We start from the raw sequence: 21,122 nt of genomic DNA on the forward strand, positions 1-21,122 counted from the left end.
GCGGGCCCAGAAGCAGACGGTACCAGCCCAGAAGCAGATGGGTCCGGTGCAGGCCCAGAAGCAGACGTTACCAGCCCAGAGGTCGGTGGTTCGGGGACTGGCGATCCAGAAGCCAGAGGACCAGAAGCGGAGGAAAGTCAACACCTCCTCCATTCCAAGGGTCGACGCCTCCACTCCTGAAGTCGGCTCGTCTGATGACGTCGCCGCCTCCACTCCTGAAGTCGGCTCGTCTGATGACGTCGCCGCCTCCACTCCTGAAGTCGGCTCGTCTGATGACGTCGCCGCCTCCACTCCTGAAGTCGGCTCGTCCAATGACGTCGCGTCTGGTCTGACGTCTCCTCCGTGTCCGGTTCTGATGGTGACTCTGAAGGTCGCTCCGGTCCAGCCTGCAGGGACTTTGTCGCCGGTCCTGCCTGTGTCCCCGGCCCAGCCTGCAGGGCTCCTCTACCACAGGCGCCGCCCTCCCAGGGCCCGTCACCTCCTCTTCTGCCCCAGGTGCAGGCCCCCAAGGGTCCGTCCCCATCTCCTCATCTGCCCCAGGCGCCGGCCTCCAAGGGACTGTCGCCTCCTCATCTGCCCCAGACGCCGGCCTCCAAGGGTCCGTCGCCTCATCTGCAGCAGGCGCCGACCTCCAAGGGTCCGTCGCCTCCTCATCTGCCCCAGGCGCCGGCCTCCTGACTCTGCTGATCCCTGCCGCCTCTCCTGTGGTCCCTCGGTTCCTCTGGGCCCTCCCTCCGGGTCCCCCTCCTCCCGCCCTGCTCCTTGTTCCTGTGGGCGTCTGGGATCCGCCCTTTGAGGGGGGGGGGGGGGGGTACTGTCACGCCCTGTCCTGTCTACTCTTAGGTTTGGTCTGTTCTCCGTTAATTGCTCCCACCTGCCTCTTGTTTCCCAATCACCATAGCTCCCGCTCCTCTTGTATTTAAACCCCTTCTGTTCTGTGTTCCCTGTCGTGTCGTTGTTTCAGTGTTCCAGCGTGTGACTCTAATAAATCAATGTTAGAAGTTCTCACCTGCCTGCCTGTTTTCCTCCCCGCGTGTGGATCCTTGCCTCACCTCAGCTCACCTCGCCACACGCTCGTGACATTATGTTATGACTACTTTTATGGGAACAACATCTTCTGTGGGAACAACATCTTCTGGCACGAAGCTGCAGGTGGCAGATGTTATGGTTTCCTCCCAGACTCGCTGGCGTTCAGGTCTTAATCTGTGGGTGAAAGTTCTCAGCGACCCAGCTTAGTCCAGCACCACCTTTGTGACAGAAAAACCCATATTTCCTTACGTTACACGAGTCATGTGCTCACTGTACGTCTGGTAGCAACACGTCGGACCTAAAATGTGCTAAAAATAGCAGTTTTTACTCAACACGTCAGACTTTTTTGTCTTGTTTTGCCTGTTGTCCTTCGGGAGTGCTGCAGGAGGACACACAGGGATTTATGGGGTTTGGATGAGGAAACGAAATAAAGAAAGTAAATCTGTGTTTTGTGATCAGTTTAATTTGACATGAACACGACAAACACGCTTTCTTGACAATCTTTGTGAGTAAAAAACGTGTAGAAATAAAAACGAACAACGTGTGTTATTAGGGAAATAGCGGGCGAGCGGAGTTGATGCATGATTGCGAATGCGCCGTGAGCGGTTCTGATACTTTTTGGGTCGCAGCTGCTCGCTGCGCTGCTTCAACCCTCATGAGGAACGAGATAAATATTAAACACTCCAGAAGTCCGTGCGAGCTCACGACTGCTGATCGGTAGCTGGTCACGTGGTGTTAATCGCCTCTCGTAACCCCCTGTACACTACACGACGCTCAGCGCAAAACTCGCCCCGATCTTGTGGATTCTCGCACGAGTGAAAAATCTGCTCAAAAAAGTGAAAAAGTCACACAGTGTCCGCCCGGCTTACTGTCTGTGTGTGTGCGTTGATGCCTGGGCCAAGCTGACTGAGCTCCCGGCTGCAGTTTTGTGTGTAGGGAGGGGCGGGCGCTCTATCTGACTGGCCAATCACAGAGCGTGAAGACAGTCAGTTACCCAATGAGAATTTCATTCAGCACGATTACAGATATTTTCAAGTTTTACACTCGTTTCTTGCTCGTATTCGTCAAAAATGCTTTATCCGTACGCTCATAACTGTAACCACCCTGCCCTGCCTCCTCCTCCTTGCTACCTGCCGGCTGTGATCACAAGCAACAACACAGTAGTTCCCGCTGCTTCTTCGGGAAACCGCGCAAAAAAAAAAAAACATCACTTGGGATGTTGTAGGTGTGGCGGTGGGATTTCCGCCGTGGCGGCCCGCCACGGCTACGCCTATGTAAGGGAAACCCTGGCTGGAGCAAAGACATGCAGGACACCGGCCCTCGAGGACCAGGGTTCCCCACCCCTGACGTTGAAGCTCCGCTTTCAGAATCCGTTGGAATTACGTTGATTGCGTGAACGGTTGAAGAGTTACGGTAGTTCAAAGTATGGAAGCGGTTTTGTGTCGGCGTCGACACAACCGCAGTAGAAGCGTTTTAAAGTGCATCATTAGCTGTCAGTCGTTTTCTGACCAGAGAGGCCTGACTGGCAGCGTTTTGAAGCATTTTTACTGTTTTTTGACAAGTCATGTCATTTGACATTCTGCTCAATGATGACGTAAACGCCAAAACTACCAAAAGAAAGAGTAGACTCACCCCTTTCATTCAGGAAGAATCAGCATATTTCTAGCTTTATCTGTTCTTTCACCATCTGTTGTCGAAGTGTGAGCAGCTGAAGCTTTTGCGGTTAGCGCCTCGCTTTTTGTCACAGCGGTGTCCCAAAACGATCTCCTAATTTATGGATTTTCTGCTTCCGGATCACGTGAAGTGTGACACACTCGGGTGAAGATCAGCTTTAGAGCCGGGATGTTTACTCTCAAGGTGCGGGGGCTTGTTCCCAGGCTCGCCACTTAGAAAAAGGCAGTTGACAACTTTAGACGTCAATGGCAGTAAATGAGTTAATGTTGTTTAAAATGGTAAAACAACATAATCTAAGGTTAAAAAGTTACTTTGGCGATCCTGTCTGGTTTCCAGGTAGCTGGCAGGTGTTTAAAAGTACTAAAACAAGGGAAGAGAGCAAGCTTACCAAAAAAAAACCCTCATGATTTTGGGGTCATGTGACGTCCCTGGAGGAAAACGTAGAGGACTAAAATCTCAAATCCAGTTATTTACAGTTGCTGAGGTAAAATCGATTAAACTAGTTTAACTATGGTAAATGTTTGTGTGTGAGGGGTTCCTTATATAAGATACTTATTTTCTGATCGGCTTAATGAACTGACCTGTATTGGAATGTTTACTGTGTGAAGTGCCTTGAGACGACTCTTGTGGTGATTTGGCGCTATATATAAATAAACTTGAATTTAATTTAATTGAATTAACAAGAATGCCAAGTAAGACAGTGCCAAAGCATTCTAGACTTTAAAGACTAGTTATAGAATTGTAAACTGCACAATTCACAGGATTGTAGAATACATTTTTTTTCTGTTTTCATTTCTGATTGTAGAACTTTGTGTAGTTGTCAGTTTAAGGGTCCTTTATTTTCTAAAACATCTATAAATGTATCAGATGAGAAAATGAAATGTGCTTGTTTTATTGTGTCATTAATCAACATTTCTTCTGTCTTTTAGCCAGTCCAGAGCTTCAACAGCACTGTCTGGGAAAAGGAGGTTCTGACTGACCTGCAGATCTCTAACCCCCAAATTCCACTACCTCCGCTCCGCTCCGCTCCGACACGAACGCCGGCGCAAAATCGGTCCCGTTGTAGTCAATCAGAGCAATTCCACTACTGCGGCCGTGCTCCGGCAGTTCGGCGCCGTGCGCCGCCCTCTGTTCCGGCGTCCGGCAAAAATAGAATCGATCCTATTTTCGCCGGACGCCGGAGCACCTCCGCAGTCAATGGACAGGAATCACAACTGCCCAACAGGAAAAGGAGCAAGCACAACTTCCGTTTTTCACAATAAATCGATTAACAAAAGGCGTTTTTTTTTTCAGATGCACAGATTTAACAACTTTTAACCACTATCAATGGCGGCTGAAGTTTAAATGCACAAAAGTAAGCCATAAATACAGTTGCCACTATCAAAGTAGTCACACTTTGTTGATCCAAACACTGCTGATCTCTCAACACACATGATGGGCAGATTAAACGGCTCATTTTGATGCTTCTCCCACACAACAGGTGTTTGGATCTAACTTCCGCGTTTATTGCTCGGACTGTATCGCAAGATCTCGAAAATCCCGCGCATGCTTGTTTGCCCCCCTCAGGTCTCCGCACCGGAGCGGAGCCGTTGTAGAGCGGGTAGCAGTAAAAATTGAGTTCGGAAGCAAGCGGCTGCGGAAGGCGGGGGCGGAGCGGAGCGGAAGTAGTGGAATTTGGGGGTAACCAGGAAACTACCTCCACTTTTGACCAGAAGGAACCAGAATATCCTCAGATCAAAGAGGAACAGCAGGAACTCCGTATCCGTCAGCATGAGGGGCCGTTCATTCCGAAGCAGGAAAATGTTACCTCCATGGTGTCTCCTCCTTTTGAAGAAACAGATTTCTGTGAACCAGAACCAAACAGGATCCAACGCTCGTGTCAGAGTTCTACTGAAGCTGAGAACCACGTTCAGGATAGATGCATGAGTGGAAACTCAGAACAAAACAGCAATGAAGAACTGACACGAAATGATTTACATCAACAAACCAAATATTTCATACACGGTGTAGACATTCAGAACATAAGGCTCATAAAGAGAGCCAGAGGTGGGAGACCACATGCATGTGGAACTTGTGGTAAAATTTTCTCTCGTAAAGCTGATCTGACTAAACATATTAGAGTTCACACAGGTGAGAAACCATATCCATGTAAAATCTGTGGTAGACGTTGTGCTACGAATGGTAACTTGACTGCTCACATGAGAATTCACACAGGTGAGAAACCACACGCATGTGAAACTTGTGGTAGATGTTTCTCACGACGGCAGGACTTGTCTAGACACATGACAAATGTACACAGGTGTACCATGTTGGATCAGTAACAAGAGATTCAGAACATTTCTTTAGCTTCCAGTATGACAATTCATACTCAAGATTTTCTTCATACAAGTGTGCTTTTAAAAGTTTTTTCTTCTAAAGTTAAGAAGAAATGAGATTTTGACAATGTTTAATCAAATATGCCTTAAGACTGATCTGGCCAAGTTTTGACACATTTACATTTTTAGAATGAGCACCAATGGCCAAAGTAAACCAGCTACAAGGCATGTTTTACAACTGTGGATGCCCATGTTTTTTCTTTTAGACAATAACTTGAAAAGATGTTTTTACCTATTCAAATACCTAAAATGCCATAGCTTACAGAACAAAGGAAGTGTTCACTCTAATATTTTTCTTCTGTTCCAACTATTTTTAGATGATTTGAGTTGCTTAAAGGCACAGTGTGTATTATTACTTGTTTAATATCAAAATATGTGTATTACTTTACAAACTTTTACTTTTTCAATATTTCTAACCAATAAGCGAGCCTAACGCCGGGGACACACCGGCCGCGGAAGCGCCGAGAAGCGAATCGCTCACGAAATTCAGCCGCTGCTCGCCGCTCCTCGGTTCAGATCAGACGCGCCCCAGTCAAGGCGCGCCTCGGCTCAGCTGTAGTTTTTCTTTTAAACACTTGGTGTCCTCCATTTCCTCTCTGCCTTTTCTCAGCTCTTTTCCTCTACGTTTGAGTGTTTGTACGTGCGCGTGTGTGTGTGTGTGTGTGTGTGTGTGTGTGTGTGTGTGTGTGTGTGTGTGTGTGTGTGAACCTATGGTATGAGTTGTTTCTGCCAGTTGAATCTCTTGGAACCCGCTCCAATTCTGCAGCTGTATCCTAGCAGTTTCTTCAGAAATGGGTACGTAAATAATCATGTTTTTGGGGGTCGTACAGCTCCTTGTGTTTCTCAACTTCCATAATTAATTTAAAGTCATCCATCTTAACTGCTTCCCTCAGACTTTCTGCCTCTCTGTCCTGTTTGCTCCGGTGAAAAGACACCCAAAACCACACTCCCTTCACGTGGTCACACACGCACACAAGTTCGATGTGTGTGTGTGTTCGTGTGGTTTTTCTGCAGTGTCTGTTCACGAACACATTTGACTATTGCGGAATTTTATTTTGAAATGCTTTATTTTGTTAACTTTACCGGCCTGCCTCTTATGTCTACGTTTGACTTCCTGCCAGAATTGACGCGATTCACCCGCGGCTCGGAAAAAAATAGAGCAGACGCCGAAACGATCGCAGCACGGCGCGGGCTGGAGCGCCGGCGCGAGGCGATTCGCGGCACTTCGGCGGCCCATGTGGTCTATTGAATAGCTTAACAAGGGCGCCGAATGAAGGCAGTCCCATTTTTGCGGCGCTTCCGCGGCCAGTGTGTCCCCGGCGTAAGTCTGCTTCCGCATCATGGGTCCCTGGAAGAACGAAAAAATGAATGCAAGTCAACAGGGCTAAAAACGCTATTTTCTATTTTACCGCTTTGCCTTTAGCCCTAGATCACATGTATGTTGTATCCATCCATCCATCCATTTATCCGGAGTCAAGTCGCGGGGGCAGTAGCCTAAGTTGAGAGGCCCAGACTTACCTCTCCTCAGCCACTTGGGCCAGCTCCTTCAGGGAAATCCCAAGGTGTTCCCTGGCCAGGTGAGAGACATAGTCTCTCCAACGTGTCCTGGGTCTACCTTTAGGTCTCCTCCCGGTTGGACGTGCCCAGAAAACCTCACCAGGGAGGTGTCCAGAAGGCATCCTGACCAGATGCCCGAGCCACCTCAACTGGCTCTTCTCGATGTGAAGGAGCAGCAGGTCTACTCCAAGCCCCTCCCGGATGACCGAGCTTCTCACCCTATCTCAGGGGCCGGCAACCTGTTCCCATCAAAGAGCCATTATGCCACAGCAGCTGTGGCATTGTGGGCGGGGCCTACCCTCAGACAGCAGAGAGCTGCTTTAACCAATCGCATCAGGTGACAGCAGCCAGTACCGGTCGCTCGTGTACGTCAAAGTTATCTTTCATAAGACGATAATCAATAAAACGATTTATATAAAGTGGATCCAGAAGTTGTAGCCCGTCTCTGCCTATAATATTTTGATATTTTTCACCCTGTTGATGGTTTTACTGAGCAGGTGCCACTTTTGTCATACGTTTCTTTTTAAAACATGTTTAGACTGTTCAGAATACAAATCCAGGCTCTGTCACGTTTGATTGTTGTAATTAAACCTTGTAGGTGGGGAAGGTCAGAAAAGGATCCGATCATTTTGTTTTTCCCTCATTTACAGTGACGGAGATAACAGTGCAGTGCGCCTGGCTCTGGTGGTAATCAAGTTTAATTATATCTCTTTGCAACAATTTTCACAAGAAAACAAAACAGTCAAAAGCAGGGCTTGTGTTGTGTTGACCGGATAGTTCCCGTATTTGACCGTTTATTTTGACGGAGAAAGAATAGAAAGAATTACCCCGACGCATGCAGACGAACTGACACTTTATTCGTTACGCACATTGCAGATGTAGCTAAATCACCCAAGAAAAGATTTCCTTCTGAACATCTGAGCTGGACACTGCTCAGTGCAGCTCGCTGTCAGCGCGTACGTATGGTGCACAGCAAGCTGAAGATGTGGAGAGGGGCTTGGAGCGCGTCGCAGAACCAGAGCGCATGCAGGAAGATTCCTCCGACTGAAGCGAGACTTGTCTCTTAGAAAATGTTCCCCGATTATGAAACTTTGGCTGAATAGCGCTTGTTCCTGTCTCCAATGTGACGACGCATCCACGAGCCTGTCTGAGGTCAAAAACCAGAATCTCATATCCTCTTCGGCTCAAAAAGCGCCTATATTGATTACGCACAAGCAGGTGACCTGTCAACCTGGTCTAACGTGAGACAGGGTTGGACCTACAGTCAGGTCCATAAATATTGGGACATCAACACAATGCTAACATTTTTGGCTCTATACACCACCACAATGGATATCAAATGAAACAAAAAAGATTTGCTTTAACTGCAAACTGTCAGCTTTTATTTGAGAGTATTTACATCCAAATCAGGTGAACGGTGTAGGAATTACAACAGTTTGCATATGCGCCTCCCACTTGTTAAGGGACCAAAAGTAATGGGACAGAATAAGAACCACAAATCAAACTTATACATTTCAATACTTGGTTGCAAATCCTTTGCAGTCAATTATAGCCTGAAGTCTGGAACACATAGACATCACCAGACGTTGGGTTTCATCCCTGGTGATGCTCTGCCAGGCCTCTACTGCAACAGTCTTCAGTTCCTGCTTGTTCCTGGGGCATTTTCCCTTCAGTTTTGTCTTCAGCAAGTGAAATGCATGCTCAATCGGATTCAGGTCAGGTGATTGACTTGGCCATTGCAAAACAGTCCACTTCTTTCCCCTCAAAAACTCTTTGGTTGCTTTTGCAGTATGCTTTGGGTCATTGTCCATCTGCACCGTGAAGCGCCGTCCAATGAGTTCTCAGGCCTTTGGCTGAATGTGAGCAGATAATATTGCCTAAAACACTTCAGAATTCATCGTGCTGCTTTGTCAGCAGTCACATCATCAATACATACAAGAGAACCAGTTCCACTGGCAGCCATACATGCCCACACCATGACACTTCCAGCACCATGCTTCACTGATGAGGTGGTATGCTTAGGATCATGAGCAGTTCCTTTCTGTCTCCATACTCTTCTCTTCCCCTCACCCTGGTACAAGTTGATCTTGGTCTCATCTGTCCATAGGATGTTGTTCCATAACTGTGAAGGCTTTTTTAGTTGTTGTTTGGCAAACTCTAATCTGGCCTTCCTGTTTTTGGGGGTCACCAGTGGTTTACATCTTGTGGTGAACCCTCTGTATTCACACTGGTGGAGTCTTCTCTTGATTGTTGACTTTGACACAGATACACCTACCTCCTGGAGAGTGTTCTTGATCTGGCCAACTGTTGTGAAGGGTGTTTTTTCTTCACCAGGGAAAGGATTCTTTGGTCATCCACCACAGTTGTTTTCCGTGGTCTTCTGGTGTTGCTGAGCTCACCGGTGCGTTCCTACTTTTTGAGAATGTTCCAAACTGTTGTTTTGGCCACGCCTATGTTTTTGCTATCTCTCTGATAGGTTTATTTTGTTTTTTTCAGCCTAATGATGGCTTGCTTCACTGATGGTGACAGCTCTTTGGATCTCATCTTGACAGTTGACAGCAACAGATTCCAAATGCAAGTAGCACACTTGAAATGAACTCTGGACCTTTTATCTGCTCATTGTAATTGGGATAATGAGGGAATAACACACACCTGGCCATGGAACAGCTGAGGAGCCAATTGTCCCATTACTTTTGGTCCCTTAACAAGTGGGAGGCACATATGCAAACTGTTGTAATTCCTACACCGTTCACCTGATTTGGATGTAAATACCCTCAAATAAAAGCTGACAGTTTGCAGTTAAAGCAAATCTTTTTTGTTTCATTTGATATCCATTGTGGTGGTGTATAGAGCCAAAAATGTTAGCATTGTGTCGATGTCCCAATATTTATGGACCTGACTGTATTTGGGTTTACACGGAGCAGAAGGACGGAGTGCGTTCAGGCCACAGGTGAAATGTTCTTATTAAGTGAAATTATTTAATTATAATGTTCTAGACACACTGGTCAGGTTGTTTAGAATGGTACTTGAAGTGCAATACACACACATGCATACACACATTCTGCATTATGACGCAGGGGGACAAAATAGCTTTATTTCAGGTTTTTAAATTTTTGTTAACATTTTATATATATACATATATATATACATATATATATATACATATATATATAAAGCCAACTGTTGCCTCGTCTGCTTTACGAGTACTCCTCATCCACCCATCCTGATTCAAGCTGGCTCTGCAGCTGCTCCTTTCATCCAGAGCAGATGAAGCAGGTTATTCAGTTGCTGTTGGCCGGTAGAGTGAAAATCTCAACAGGTGACTAAATAATAGCATATGCAACTACATGCATATGCATTAAAGATAACACACCCCAGCCCCAGTTTCTCTTTTTACCAGGGCACAGCAAATGCTGTCCAACAACTGATACCCATGAAATATCAATGTTTCTGTGTAGCACCTGTAATGCACTCACGCACCACCAGGGGCATGCGTACCGCAGGCTGAGAATCACTGGTATAAAACACAAATCTCATGAATATAAATACACAAAATGTAACATTATGAATAAACACAGTGAATATGAATACATATACGTATACAGCACAAATGTAATAGGCCAAATCAATTTAAAGTAAAAAGCACGTTATTATTATTATTATTATTATTATTATTATTATTACTTAATTACTATCACCAAGTGTGCATTTATCCTGGACAGGTTTCACCCGACCTGATAGATCCATGTCTGTTCATCCTGGACGCTCTTGTTTTGGATTCATTGAGCTCAGCTCAGTCACTAATCCCGGATTTCTTAATCCCAGTTTTGTTCCGCGGGCTCCTGTTGATGGAACCGTTTTTCCATACATCGCTGAGCCACAGATTGTAACACCAGTCCTTTAGACAAGCTCTGGTCCTTTGTCCTCTGGAGGACACGTGTCCATGTGGGTTCATCTGAGCAGTAATGGTTAGAGTGTGAGTCTCCAGCACAGATTTACAATGGATCATCTTTATTGATGATCCAGGTTCAGTTTGATCCTCAGACCCAGAACAACCTCTCTCTGTGTGTGTGTGTGTGTGTGTGTGTGTGTGTGTGTGTGTGTGTGTGTGTGTGTGTGGTATCATATGGTTGAGGACCTTTGTAGTGGTGCAGCTGAGCATAACCATCTGGGTTAATGAGGACACAGAGGGTAAACGTCATGGATCAGAAGTGAAGACGCAGCAGCCTGGAGCTGGACGTGGACGCAGGTCAGCAAACCACCAGACTCTTTACTCTAGTGGAAACCAGTAAAATCATGTTCTAGAGTCTTGGGTCTGGGATCTTCACACCACCAGAGGTAAGACCGTGTTCTCTAACTTCACCAGAGCAGGAACCAAAGAGTCAGCTTCTGTTACCAGATCAAATCTTTTAGGTGTTTATCAGCCGATAAAAGTTTAAATATTTATAATCTACAAGTTTATCTGATTTAAGAGAATAAATCTAAACAAAAATTTGAATGCCTTAGTTTAATCTGTGTGAGTTCTTTAATCATTCCTGATGCATTTTAGCTTCCTGTTTGCTGTTTCATGTTTTATCATCGTCTCTCTTCTCTGGTCTCCATCAGTTAGATGGTCTTCATCAGCAGGAGTCAAAGGTCAGGAATTTTAATACTTAGCACAAAGCATTTTTCATTTTCTGCTGAATGCTTAATGAGGAAGAGTGATGTATTATTGATAGGATTATGAAAGCTAATAATTAGAGCTGATTGCATTATTGATTAGGATGTATAAAGGAGCTGCAGCGGCCCGGAGCAGCAGCCCAGGTCCAGGTCAGCAGGACGGGACAGGAAGTCCAACACAAGACCAACGTTTGGTTTGCATGAAACCAGTTCTATGTGTAAGCACTAGAGCTGCTGGTTAATGGCTTAACTACCACCCAGGATTAGTTAGAGGGAATAAATAAATAAAAGATGATCATAAAACCAGCTCAGTGCCCTAGTGGTCGAGTGTCCACCTGACTGAGAGGTCGGGGTTCAAATCCGGTCAGGTCATACCAAAGACCCAATGCCTCCCTGCTTGACACTCAGCTTTAAGGTGTTGGATTGGGGGGGGGGGGGGGGGTTTAAACCACCAAATAGCAGAGGTGTGGACTCGAGTCATCATTTTAATGACTTCTGACTTGACTTGATAAAATCTCGACTTGACTCGGACTTAAAAGCCAGTGACTTGCAACTTGAATCGACTTGCATCTGTTGACTTGTTGATGACTTGAGCATATTTGATATTTTAACACGACATGGACAAAAATCATAAATCATTCTTGGTTCTGGGTTTGATTTACTGCTAAATGCAGCAGCACTTTGTTTATAATCAGTTTCAGTTTCTGCTTGTTTGAGCGAAAAAATGAAGCTTTAAGAAGCTTTTTTTCCTGGAATTTATTATCATTGTCATTAAATTGAAGTTTGACAGATGACTTGATTATGACTTGAAAATTCAAAGTTAAAGACTTGGACTTGATTTGGACTTCCACATCATTGACTTTGGACTCGACTTGGTTGTCTTTGACTTGGATTTGACTCAAGACTTGACTGGAAAGACTTGTGACTTACTTGTGACTTGCAAAGCAGTGAGTTGGTCACACCTCTTCCCAGTAGTTCCCGAGACCAGCTATGTCTTCAGCTCACCGCTCTCCGTGAGGATGGGTCAAATGCAAAGCTGAATTTCACCCGTGTGATAATGACTAAAAGGACTTTAAGACAACAAAGCCCAACAGAACCATCATAATGCAGATCTGGTTTCTTCTAGGTCTCATTAGATGCAGTCTGGTTGCTGCTGGTTGCTGTCATCTACATAATATCTTTGTTTATTTTATATAAACTTGTTTTGAATCTACAGAAAATCAAAGTTATTCTGATTAAACATTGAAAACTTTCATCTAATTATTAGTTCATCATAAACTCCTACAACAAAGCCTGCTAATGACCACTTCCTGTCTCTTCCTGCCACTTCCTGTCTTGTCAGATGTCGTGGTGCTCGTCGTTCCACCGGTCAAAGTTTCGTCACGTCTTCGGAAAGTCGTCCTCCAAGGACCACAGTTACAACAGGGTGCCAATCACAAGGAGCGTCCATGACAACCACTACTGCTCGGCCAATCCCAGCTTCATCGCCGTGGTGACAGAGTGTGCCGGGGGCGGGTCATTTTTAGTCCTGCCGGTCCACCATGTATGTAGGTCCAACTCCCTCAGATGAACACAGCATACAGGAATAATTTATGTTTACACATTTAAATTAGATGAAATCGCCGACCTCTCCCTGGCCGGCCACCTTGCCATGGTGGAGGGGTTTGACCCTAGGAGCTAAGCTGTCTGAGGCTTTATTCCTCTGGCAGGGTCACAAACAGGCCCTTATGATTAATATTATCAATGGAAACAGTGTTCCCTCGCATGAATGGGGGTCACCAGGGCCCCCTCTGTGGAGTCTGGCCTAGCAGGGGACACGTTGGCAAGCATTTGGTGGCTGGACTTTCACCCGTGGGCTCATCACTTTTGGTGAGGGGCCAAAGGGGTCAGGTGCATTGTGAGATGGGTGGTAGCCGAAGGCGGGGACCTTGGCGGTCTGATCCTGGGCTACACAGCCGGCTCTTGGTACGTGGAATGTCACCTCTCTTTTTAAACAAGGTTAATAAGAGATTTTAACAGTTTTCAACAAGGCTTAAAAACTCCATGAACTACACAAAACCTTCCCCACCCCTCCCCACTACATCGGATCAAACTTAAAAACAGATACAGATCTTTCGCGCCTTCAATCGGAAAAGGGTAGAATGCCTTCTCCAGGTCCGGGATGAGGTCCTGCCTCAAGTGGAGGAGTTTAAGTATCTCTGGGTCTTGTTCACCAGTGAGGAAAATATGGAGCGTGAGATCGATAAGTGGATTGGTGCTGCATCTGCAGTGATGCGGGCGTTGTACCGGTCTGTCGTGGTGAAGAGAGAGCTGAGTCAGAAGGCGAAGCTCTCGATTTACCACTCGATCTACGTTCCTACCCTCACCTATGGTCATGAGCTTTGGGTAGTGACCAAAAGAACGAGATCGCGGATACAAGCGGCCAAAATGAGTTTTCTCTGCAGGGTGGCTGGAGAAATAGGGTGAGAAGTGTGGTCATCCGGGAGGGGCTCGGAGTAGACCCGCTGCTCCTCCACATCGAGAGGAGCCAGTTGAGGTGGATTGGGCATCTGGTCAGGATGCCTCCTGGGTGAGGTTTTCCAGGCATGTACAACTGGGAGGACACCCAGGGTAAGACCCAGGACACGCTGGAGGGACTTTGTCTCTCACCTGGCCAGGGAATGCCATGGGATTCCCCCGGAAGAGCTGGCCCAAATTGCTGGGGAGAGGGAAGTCTGGGCGTCTCGGCTTGGGCTGCTGCCCCCGCGACCCGACTCCGCATAAGCAGCTGAAGATGGATGGATGGATGGATGGATGGATGGATGGATGGATGGATGGATGGATGGATGGATGGATGGATGGACGGATGGAGGTCTTTGGTCTGTGTTTTAAAAAGAACGACAACATGGAGAAAAAAAGTTTTAGAAGGAAAACTCGGGAGACATTGGAACAAATTGTGAATCGACACCTGGAGTGGACGCTGGCGCGTTTTTGCAGCCGCTGCTCACCGGTGATTTTAACGTGATTTTATCGTGTTTTACTTTTTATGGAGCACTAGATTGTAGATGTCCTAAGTGGGTGCTATATTTTTTCTGCCTCCATTGGATCCTGTTTGGTTGTCAGTTTGTTGTTTGGGTGTACAAGCGGACTAAACCTACCTCACTCCTCCCGGCTGTTGACCCGCTGCTATCGGCTATCTGCCCACCGCTGTTCATCATGTGGGCCTGCAAGTTATTTATCTGGTTGACCCTCCTCTGGTCTGCCCTGTCCCTTCTCCTCCAACCTGGGGCAGCTCTGTTCCAGTACACGGCGGCTGATCTCCTCCTGCTATGCAGGCATCTCTCTGTGCCTCCGCCGGTAGCATTACAGCTCCACCCGGAGATCGTCCTTTCTCCTCGCCGGAGATACATCCATCGTGGGTCTCGCCGTAACTTCCAGCTGGATAACTCTCACTCAATCACCTCATACTGGTCCACAACTCGTCGTCCTCGCCTCAACACTGGCCGGACTGCGGACCTTCGCTCGCTAGCCAGCCTGGCGAAGACAGCAACCTCCAACCACAACAACACCGTCAACTTCGGCCTCCTGAATGTCCGCTCTCTCACAAACAAGGGTCAGCTCATTCAGGACCTCATCACCGACCATAAACTGGATTTCATCGGGCTCACGGAGACCTGGCAGCAACTTAACGACTTTTCCCAACTTAACGCTTCCACTCCCCCCGGCTTTGTTTACCTTTCCTATCCACGTGGCTCCGGTCGTGGGGGCGGTCTCGCGCTGCTCTATCGCGAGAAGTGGAAGGTGCTGCCTGTCTCCACTCCTGCCTTCAGCTCCATGGAATCTTCTGTTTTTCAAATACCCGGTCCCACTCCTACAGTTATAGCCTTGATCTACCGCCCACCCAAGCCCAATAGTGACTTTTTAAATGACTTCTCCTCATTACTCACCCAGCTCACTACCCTCTCCCCCAGTGTCATTCTGCTTGGTGATATAAATATTCATATGGACAACTTGAACCTCCCCCTCACCAGAGACTTCTCCTCCTGCCTCAACAGCTTCGATTTTCAAACATATTCTAATTTTCCCACGCACATTAAAGGTCACTCTCTTGATTTAATCTTCTGCTCTGGTTTAACCCCATCTAACTGTTCTGCTAATGATGTCCATATATCGGATCACTTTTTTCTGTCATTCAACATCCCCCTCTGCTCTTTAAGAACTAAGCCTATCCGTCACATCTCATTCTGCAATATCAAAAACATTAACCCAGACACCCTGTCATCTATTATTAACACTATATCCATCCCTAGTTCTGCTTCTCCTGACCATCTTGTTTCTCATTATAACTCCACACTCCACAATATCTTGGATTCTCTTGCACCTGTCAAAACTCTGTCCGTCTCCTTTACTCACTCTGCCCCCTGGTTTACCCCTGAACTCCGACAGATGAAAGCCAAAGGACGTCAACTCGAATGCCTCCATAAACTAACTGGTCTTGCAGTACACAAAGAAATGCACAAAACTCATCTGCTTCAATACTTGGACTCAATTAAACATACAAAATCTGCTTTCTACTCTGGATTGGTTTCCTCCAATGAAGGCAACTCTAGGACTCTGTTCTCAATAATGTGCAATATTTTTCATCCCCCGGACTCTCTACCCCCCCACCTGTATTCTGCTGACTCATGTAACTCTTTATTAACCTTCTTTATTCAGAAGATTGCTTCCATACACCAGCAATTAATTCAAAGTTCTTCCCCTCCCCCTGAGATTTTTTCACCCGGCCAGTCATTTTGTTCCTTTCTTCTTCCCACCTCATCCGAAATATCTGATATTATCTGTAAATCCAAGCCCACCACCTGCTCTCTCGACCCCCTCCCTACAGTTTTGGTTAAAACATGTCTCACCTCCCTTCTCCCTCTCATAACCGCCATAATCCACTCCTCCCTCTCTACCGGTATTGTTCCCTCACTTTTCAAAACTGCATCTATTACTCCAATATTAAAGAAACCCGGCACCGATCCCAATAATTTCAATAATCTTCGTCCCATCTCAAATCTTCCCTTTCTTTCAAAAATCCTTGAAAAAATAATCTGTGCTCAACTCCATGCTCATCTCACGCTCAATAGCCTCTATGAGCCCTTCCAGTCTGGCTTTCGTCCTGGCCACAGTACAGAAACTGCACTCATAAAAATCACTAATGACCTCCTCACTGCTGCCGATACTGGACTGCTCTCCATTCTCATCCTCCTCGACTTGAGTTCAGCCTTCGATACCATCTCTCACACCATCCTCCTCCATAGATTGTCTTCCCTTGGCATTTCTCATACCCCGCTTGATTGGTTCCGTTCATATCTCTCTGGCCGTACTCAGTTTATTCAACTAAAATCCTTCACTTCCCGTCCCTTCCCTGTCACTACTGGCGTCCCCCAAGGCTCTGTTCTCGGTCCACTCCTTTTCATCACTTACCTTCTTCCCCTGGGAAATATTTTCCGTAAATTTGACATCCATTTTCATTGTTACGCGGATGACACCCAGCTCTATGAATCCTCCAAACCCTCCTCTTCACTTCCTCCTTCATCCCTCACCAATTGTTTATCTGAAATCAAAGACTGGTTCACATCAAACTTTCTCAAACTCAACAGTGATAAAACAGAAATGTTACTTGTCGGCACTAAATCTTTACTATCCAAAATCCACAGCTTTACACTTCCCGTCGACAACTCCTTAGTTTCCCCCTCCCCTCAGGTCAAGAGTCTGGGTGTCATCCTCGACTCCTCACTATCCTTCCAGTCCCACATAAACAATATTACCCGGTCTGCCTACTTCCATCTACGTAACATTAACCGCCTACGCCCCTCCCTCACTACTCACTCGGTCGCCATTCTTGTCCACAGCCTCATCACTTCCCGTATTGACTACTGCAACGCTCTTCTCTTCGGTCTTCCTCACAAATCCCTCCATAAACTCCAACTTCTCCAGAACTCGGCAGCCCGCATCATTTCCAGAACTCCCTCCTTCCACCACATCACCCCTGTTCTTCAGCAGCTCCACTGGCTCCCTGTCACTTCCAGAATCCAATTCAAAATTCTGCTATATACATTCAAAGCCATCCATAACCTAGCTCCACCGTACCTCTCAGACCTCCTTCATCCTTCAACCTCCACCCGTTCCCTTAGGTCCTCCTCCTCCATCCACCTCTCAGTCCCACCTTTCCGTCTGGTCACTATGGGGAGCAGGGCCTTCAGCCGCTCTGCTCCCCAGCTCTGGAACTCACTTCCTCCTGACCTCCGTAACATTGATTCCCTCACTCTCTTTAAAACCAGACTCAAAACTCACCTGTTCCGTCTAGCATTCCAATAATTACTCTCGTTGCTCCAATCTGTCTGTTTGTTTTATGCTGTTTTATCTTTTATTGTTGTGTATTTTATCTCTGTAAAGTGCCCTTGAGTGTTCAGAAAGGCGCTGTTGAAATAAAATGTATTATTATTAAATTAATGAACTTTGGCAGTACAGTCATTTTAACAGTGTTGATTCATTGATTTGAGGAGTGATTCAGGTTCTAGATCTAGGTGGAACAGAACCAGATGTTACCGTAGAAACAGGTTTTTGCTGGTTAGTACATCTTCCACTATAGCCACGCCCCCAGACTCCACTTCCTTTGTCTGACAGAACGTAGTCATCGTGAGTTTGATCCCAGAACTGTTGCCATGGGCAACGACTTGTAACCCACAAGTGTCACTGGACTCAACATGATTACGATCTACTTTAGTCTTCTAGACCTTCATAGGTTCTCCTCCATCAGACAGGCAGGTTGGAACCGCACCACCCGAGGGTCTGCGGTCACAGCGGCAGAGTTCTGGACGTGAAGTGGAACCCATTTGACGATCACTGCATTGCGTCGTGTTCAGAGGACTGCACCGTACGTTTTTACTGTCTGGTTCTGATGTAAGGTTGGGGGGGGGGGGGGGGGGGGGGGGGCTAAAATTAAAACCAAGTTCTGGTTCTGTTCAAAGGTGAAGATTTGGGACATTCCGATCTGTGGAGTCCAACAGAACATCACCAAGGCCCGGAAGACTCTGATCGGTCACTGCAGGAGGGTTGCCATCATTGAGTGGCATCCGACAGCTGTGAACCTGCTGCTAAGCTCCGCCTACGACTGCAAGGTCAGGCTCCTCATTGGTCCACATTGTTTGTCATATGTTTTTATTTCATTGAATTAACTCATAAAACGACACCAGCCTCTTTATCAGATCTGGGGTTTTGTCTCCGTCTCGGCTCCAGGTTCTTCTGTGGGACGTGTCCCAGGCTGGAGCTGTAATCAGACAGCCGGTCCGGGTGGTTCTGACTCCTGTCCATTACCGCTACCCCTCAGAGGCGCTGCTGCTGTCTGTCAGCTTCAACAAGGATGGCAGCAGGCTGGCAGTCACGTCCAAGGACAGGCGGGTTCGGGTCCTTGACCCACGGGCTGGGAAGATTTTACAGGTGTCTTCTTAAAGTGTGTCCTCATTGTGTCTTTAATAAAGGGTTAGTCATTTAGGAGGCTTTTATACTCAAATCCTCAGTCGGATGTCTCTGCAGGTGTCCAGCAGTAAGACACACAGGGCCAACAAGGTTTTATACATTGGAGGGCTGAAGATGCTTTTGTCCACTGGAAGTTCTCCATGGAACCACAGACAAATTGTCCTCTGGGACCCGGTGAGACAACGTCTTCAGTGGTTCTGACCAATGTTCTCCCCCAGAGAACAGAAATGTTATAATTCAGACATCTGTGTGTCCTCCATGAACAGGAGGACCTGTCTGAACCTCTGTATGAGGAGGACTTGGATGGATCAGCAGGAGTTCTCTTCCCGTTCTACGACCCGGACACACAGATGCTCTACTTGGCTGGAAAGGTTTTAAAAAATAATCTCTGATTCTTTCCTGTAGGCCAGATGTTCTCAGAGGAATCAAAAAGCTCTTTACTCGTTACAGATGATTGTTTATTGTTTGTAGGGTGATGGAACCATCAGGTGCTACGAGCTGAGCTCTGAGAAACCTTACGTCAGCTTCCTGACGGAGTACAGGTCCCCGCTACCCCAGAAAGGACTTGGTCAGTTTAAAAAGGGCCACAAAGACTTTTGGATTTACTATAATCTAATTCTGAAATTAGACAGAAAACCCATCTAAGAGATGAATGAGAATGGTACCGTGATGTTGACAGATGTGCTAATATGTTAGCCTGGAGGGAAGATTTCCGATTAAACTAAAACAAATGTAAACAAATTAAATTTTATTTTATTGTTTGTTTTCCTTTTAGATAACTTGTTTGGGACCAGTGTTGTTTCAGAGCCAACTTCTGACAATAAATCTAATGCTAACATGTTAACGAGAGCTAATTAGCATTAGCAGTTCTTGTTTATCTCCCATATTTAAAAGTTTGCAGATTAATTAAAAAAAACATTAATAAGTCAGTAAAGTTTACCAAACTTAAACATAGCTTTACCTCAAAAGGACCTTAACTCCCACTGATGTATGTATTTCAGCTTGCTGAGCTAATTTTGGCTAACCACTTGTTTTAGCTAAACTCTCAATAGCAAACAGATCAAAACAGCACACAGATAAATATTTTGTTTACTGAAACGAATGTTTGAACGAACACTTTAATCAGGAGAACATCTTAGCAAGTGGTCAAGCTAATACAAGCTAGGCTACTAGCTCGTATAATAGTTACTGCAAAAGGGTTACATGGATTTTTTTTTCCAATTCCAACAATAATTTTAGAATGATTGACTGTGATTGAATTGATGAAGTAATTTTCTGAGAGACCGCAGCTGGATGAAAATGTGTGCTTCTGATATTTTAGGAGTCATGCCAAAGCGCGGTCTGGATGTTAGGTCATGTGAGGTTTTCCGGTTTTATCGTCTGGTTGCTGTCAGTGATCTGGTGGAACCGCTGTCCATGTTCGTACCAAGAAAAGAGGTTCTGATGATTTGCCCTGATTATCCTTCAGCTTCTTGCTGATGAGCGTGAAGAGATTATCTAAACACAAACATCTGTTTTTCCTCAGTCAGGAGTCTTCCAGGAGGACCTGTATCCTATGACGGCAGGAAACCAGGCGGCGCTGACGGCTCAGGAGTGGCTTCAGGGCATTGATAGAGGTCAGCAACTCAGAAATACCTCATCTGCTCTGCTATCAGCTCAACTCAGTGATCCAATAAAGCCTTCTGGTCTCACCTTCAGACCCGGTTCTGATGTCCCTGAAGCCCGAAGCCCGTGTAGAGAACCCATACGGGGAGGTCTCTCCAGACAAGACCCAGTTGGGCCAGATGAGCTCCCTCAGGGTCCAGACAGGCCCAGTTGGTGGTCCAGTGACCAACTCGTACCAGTACCGTGTAGAAAAGGTAGATCCCTTTGTCCTGACAGAAACCCAAACCCATTAACGATGTCAGAATGAAGACGCATGTTCGAACCTCTTGTGCTTTTATTGTGGTGGAGGACTTCCTGCGGGAGCAGCTGGCCTATCAGGATGCCAAATACTCCTTTAATGTCAGCGACCTGTCGGGGTGGCAGCCCGATGAGACCCAGAGTCCCCTCATGGCCTACTGCTGCACCCCCCACTGCTGCGAACCAGAGGAGAACCCCCCACCCAAAGCTGAGACAGAGGTCAGGAAGAAATGCCTCTCATCTTCTGTCCTCATGGACACGCTGATGGTGTGGTTCTGTTTCAGCTCCTGAAGGCTTTTTACAGACAGCAGGAGGAGATCAGAGACCTGAAGGAGGAGCTGCAGCACAGAGACGTGAGTAGTTAGTCCTTCTGAGCAGCAGAGCTCTGGTTGATCACCCTGACCCAGAACTGTGGTTCTGGTG

General features: G+C 46.5%; 1 protein-coding gene across 10 annotated transcripts in view; it reads left to right on the top strand.

Annotated features, from left to right (window-relative positions):
* LOC107376773 (coronin-2A) overlaps positions 1-21,122 on the top strand; it is a 29,641-nt gene that overhangs the window by 4,941 nt on the left and 3,578 nt on the right. The window contains exons 1-16 of one of the 10 annotated variants that reach the window (XM_070548239.1): positions 9,479-10,611; positions 10,782-10,973; positions 11,241-11,270; positions 11,398-11,512; positions 12,637-12,837; positions 18,079-18,195; positions 18,290-18,439; positions 18,558-18,758; positions 18,855-18,971; positions 19,064-19,168; positions 19,269-19,365; positions 20,119-20,234; positions 20,323-20,413; positions 20,496-20,656; positions 20,751-20,918; positions 20,984-21,052. In XM_070548239.1, coding sequence (XP_070404340.1) covers positions 11,245-11,270; positions 11,398-11,512; positions 12,637-12,837; positions 18,079-18,195; positions 18,290-18,439; positions 18,558-18,758; positions 18,855-18,971; positions 19,064-19,168; positions 19,269-19,365; positions 20,119-20,234; positions 20,323-20,413; positions 20,496-20,656; positions 20,751-20,918; positions 20,984-21,052 — 1,734 coding nt within the window. In that variant the 5' untranslated portion in view covers positions 9,479-10,611; positions 10,782-10,973; positions 11,241-11,244. Of the gene's footprint in view, positions 1-9,478; positions 10,974-11,184; positions 11,271-11,397; positions 11,513-12,636; positions 12,842-18,078; positions 18,196-18,289; positions 18,440-18,557; positions 18,759-18,854; positions 18,972-19,063; positions 19,169-19,268; positions 19,366-20,118; positions 20,235-20,322; positions 20,414-20,495; positions 20,657-20,750; positions 20,919-20,983; positions 21,053-21,122 lie in introns of those variants that run through there. The other 9 variants (XM_070548241.1, XM_070548240.1, XM_070548238.1 and 6 more) reach the window with 9 other exon arrangements.

Source organism: Nothobranchius furzeri, chromosome 2 (genome assembly GCF_043380555.1).
Source record: "Nothobranchius furzeri strain GRZ-AD chromosome 2, NfurGRZ-RIMD1, whole genome shotgun sequence".
Classification (NCBI taxonomy): Eukaryota; Metazoa; Chordata; class Actinopteri; order Cyprinodontiformes; family Nothobranchiidae; genus Nothobranchius; species Nothobranchius furzeri.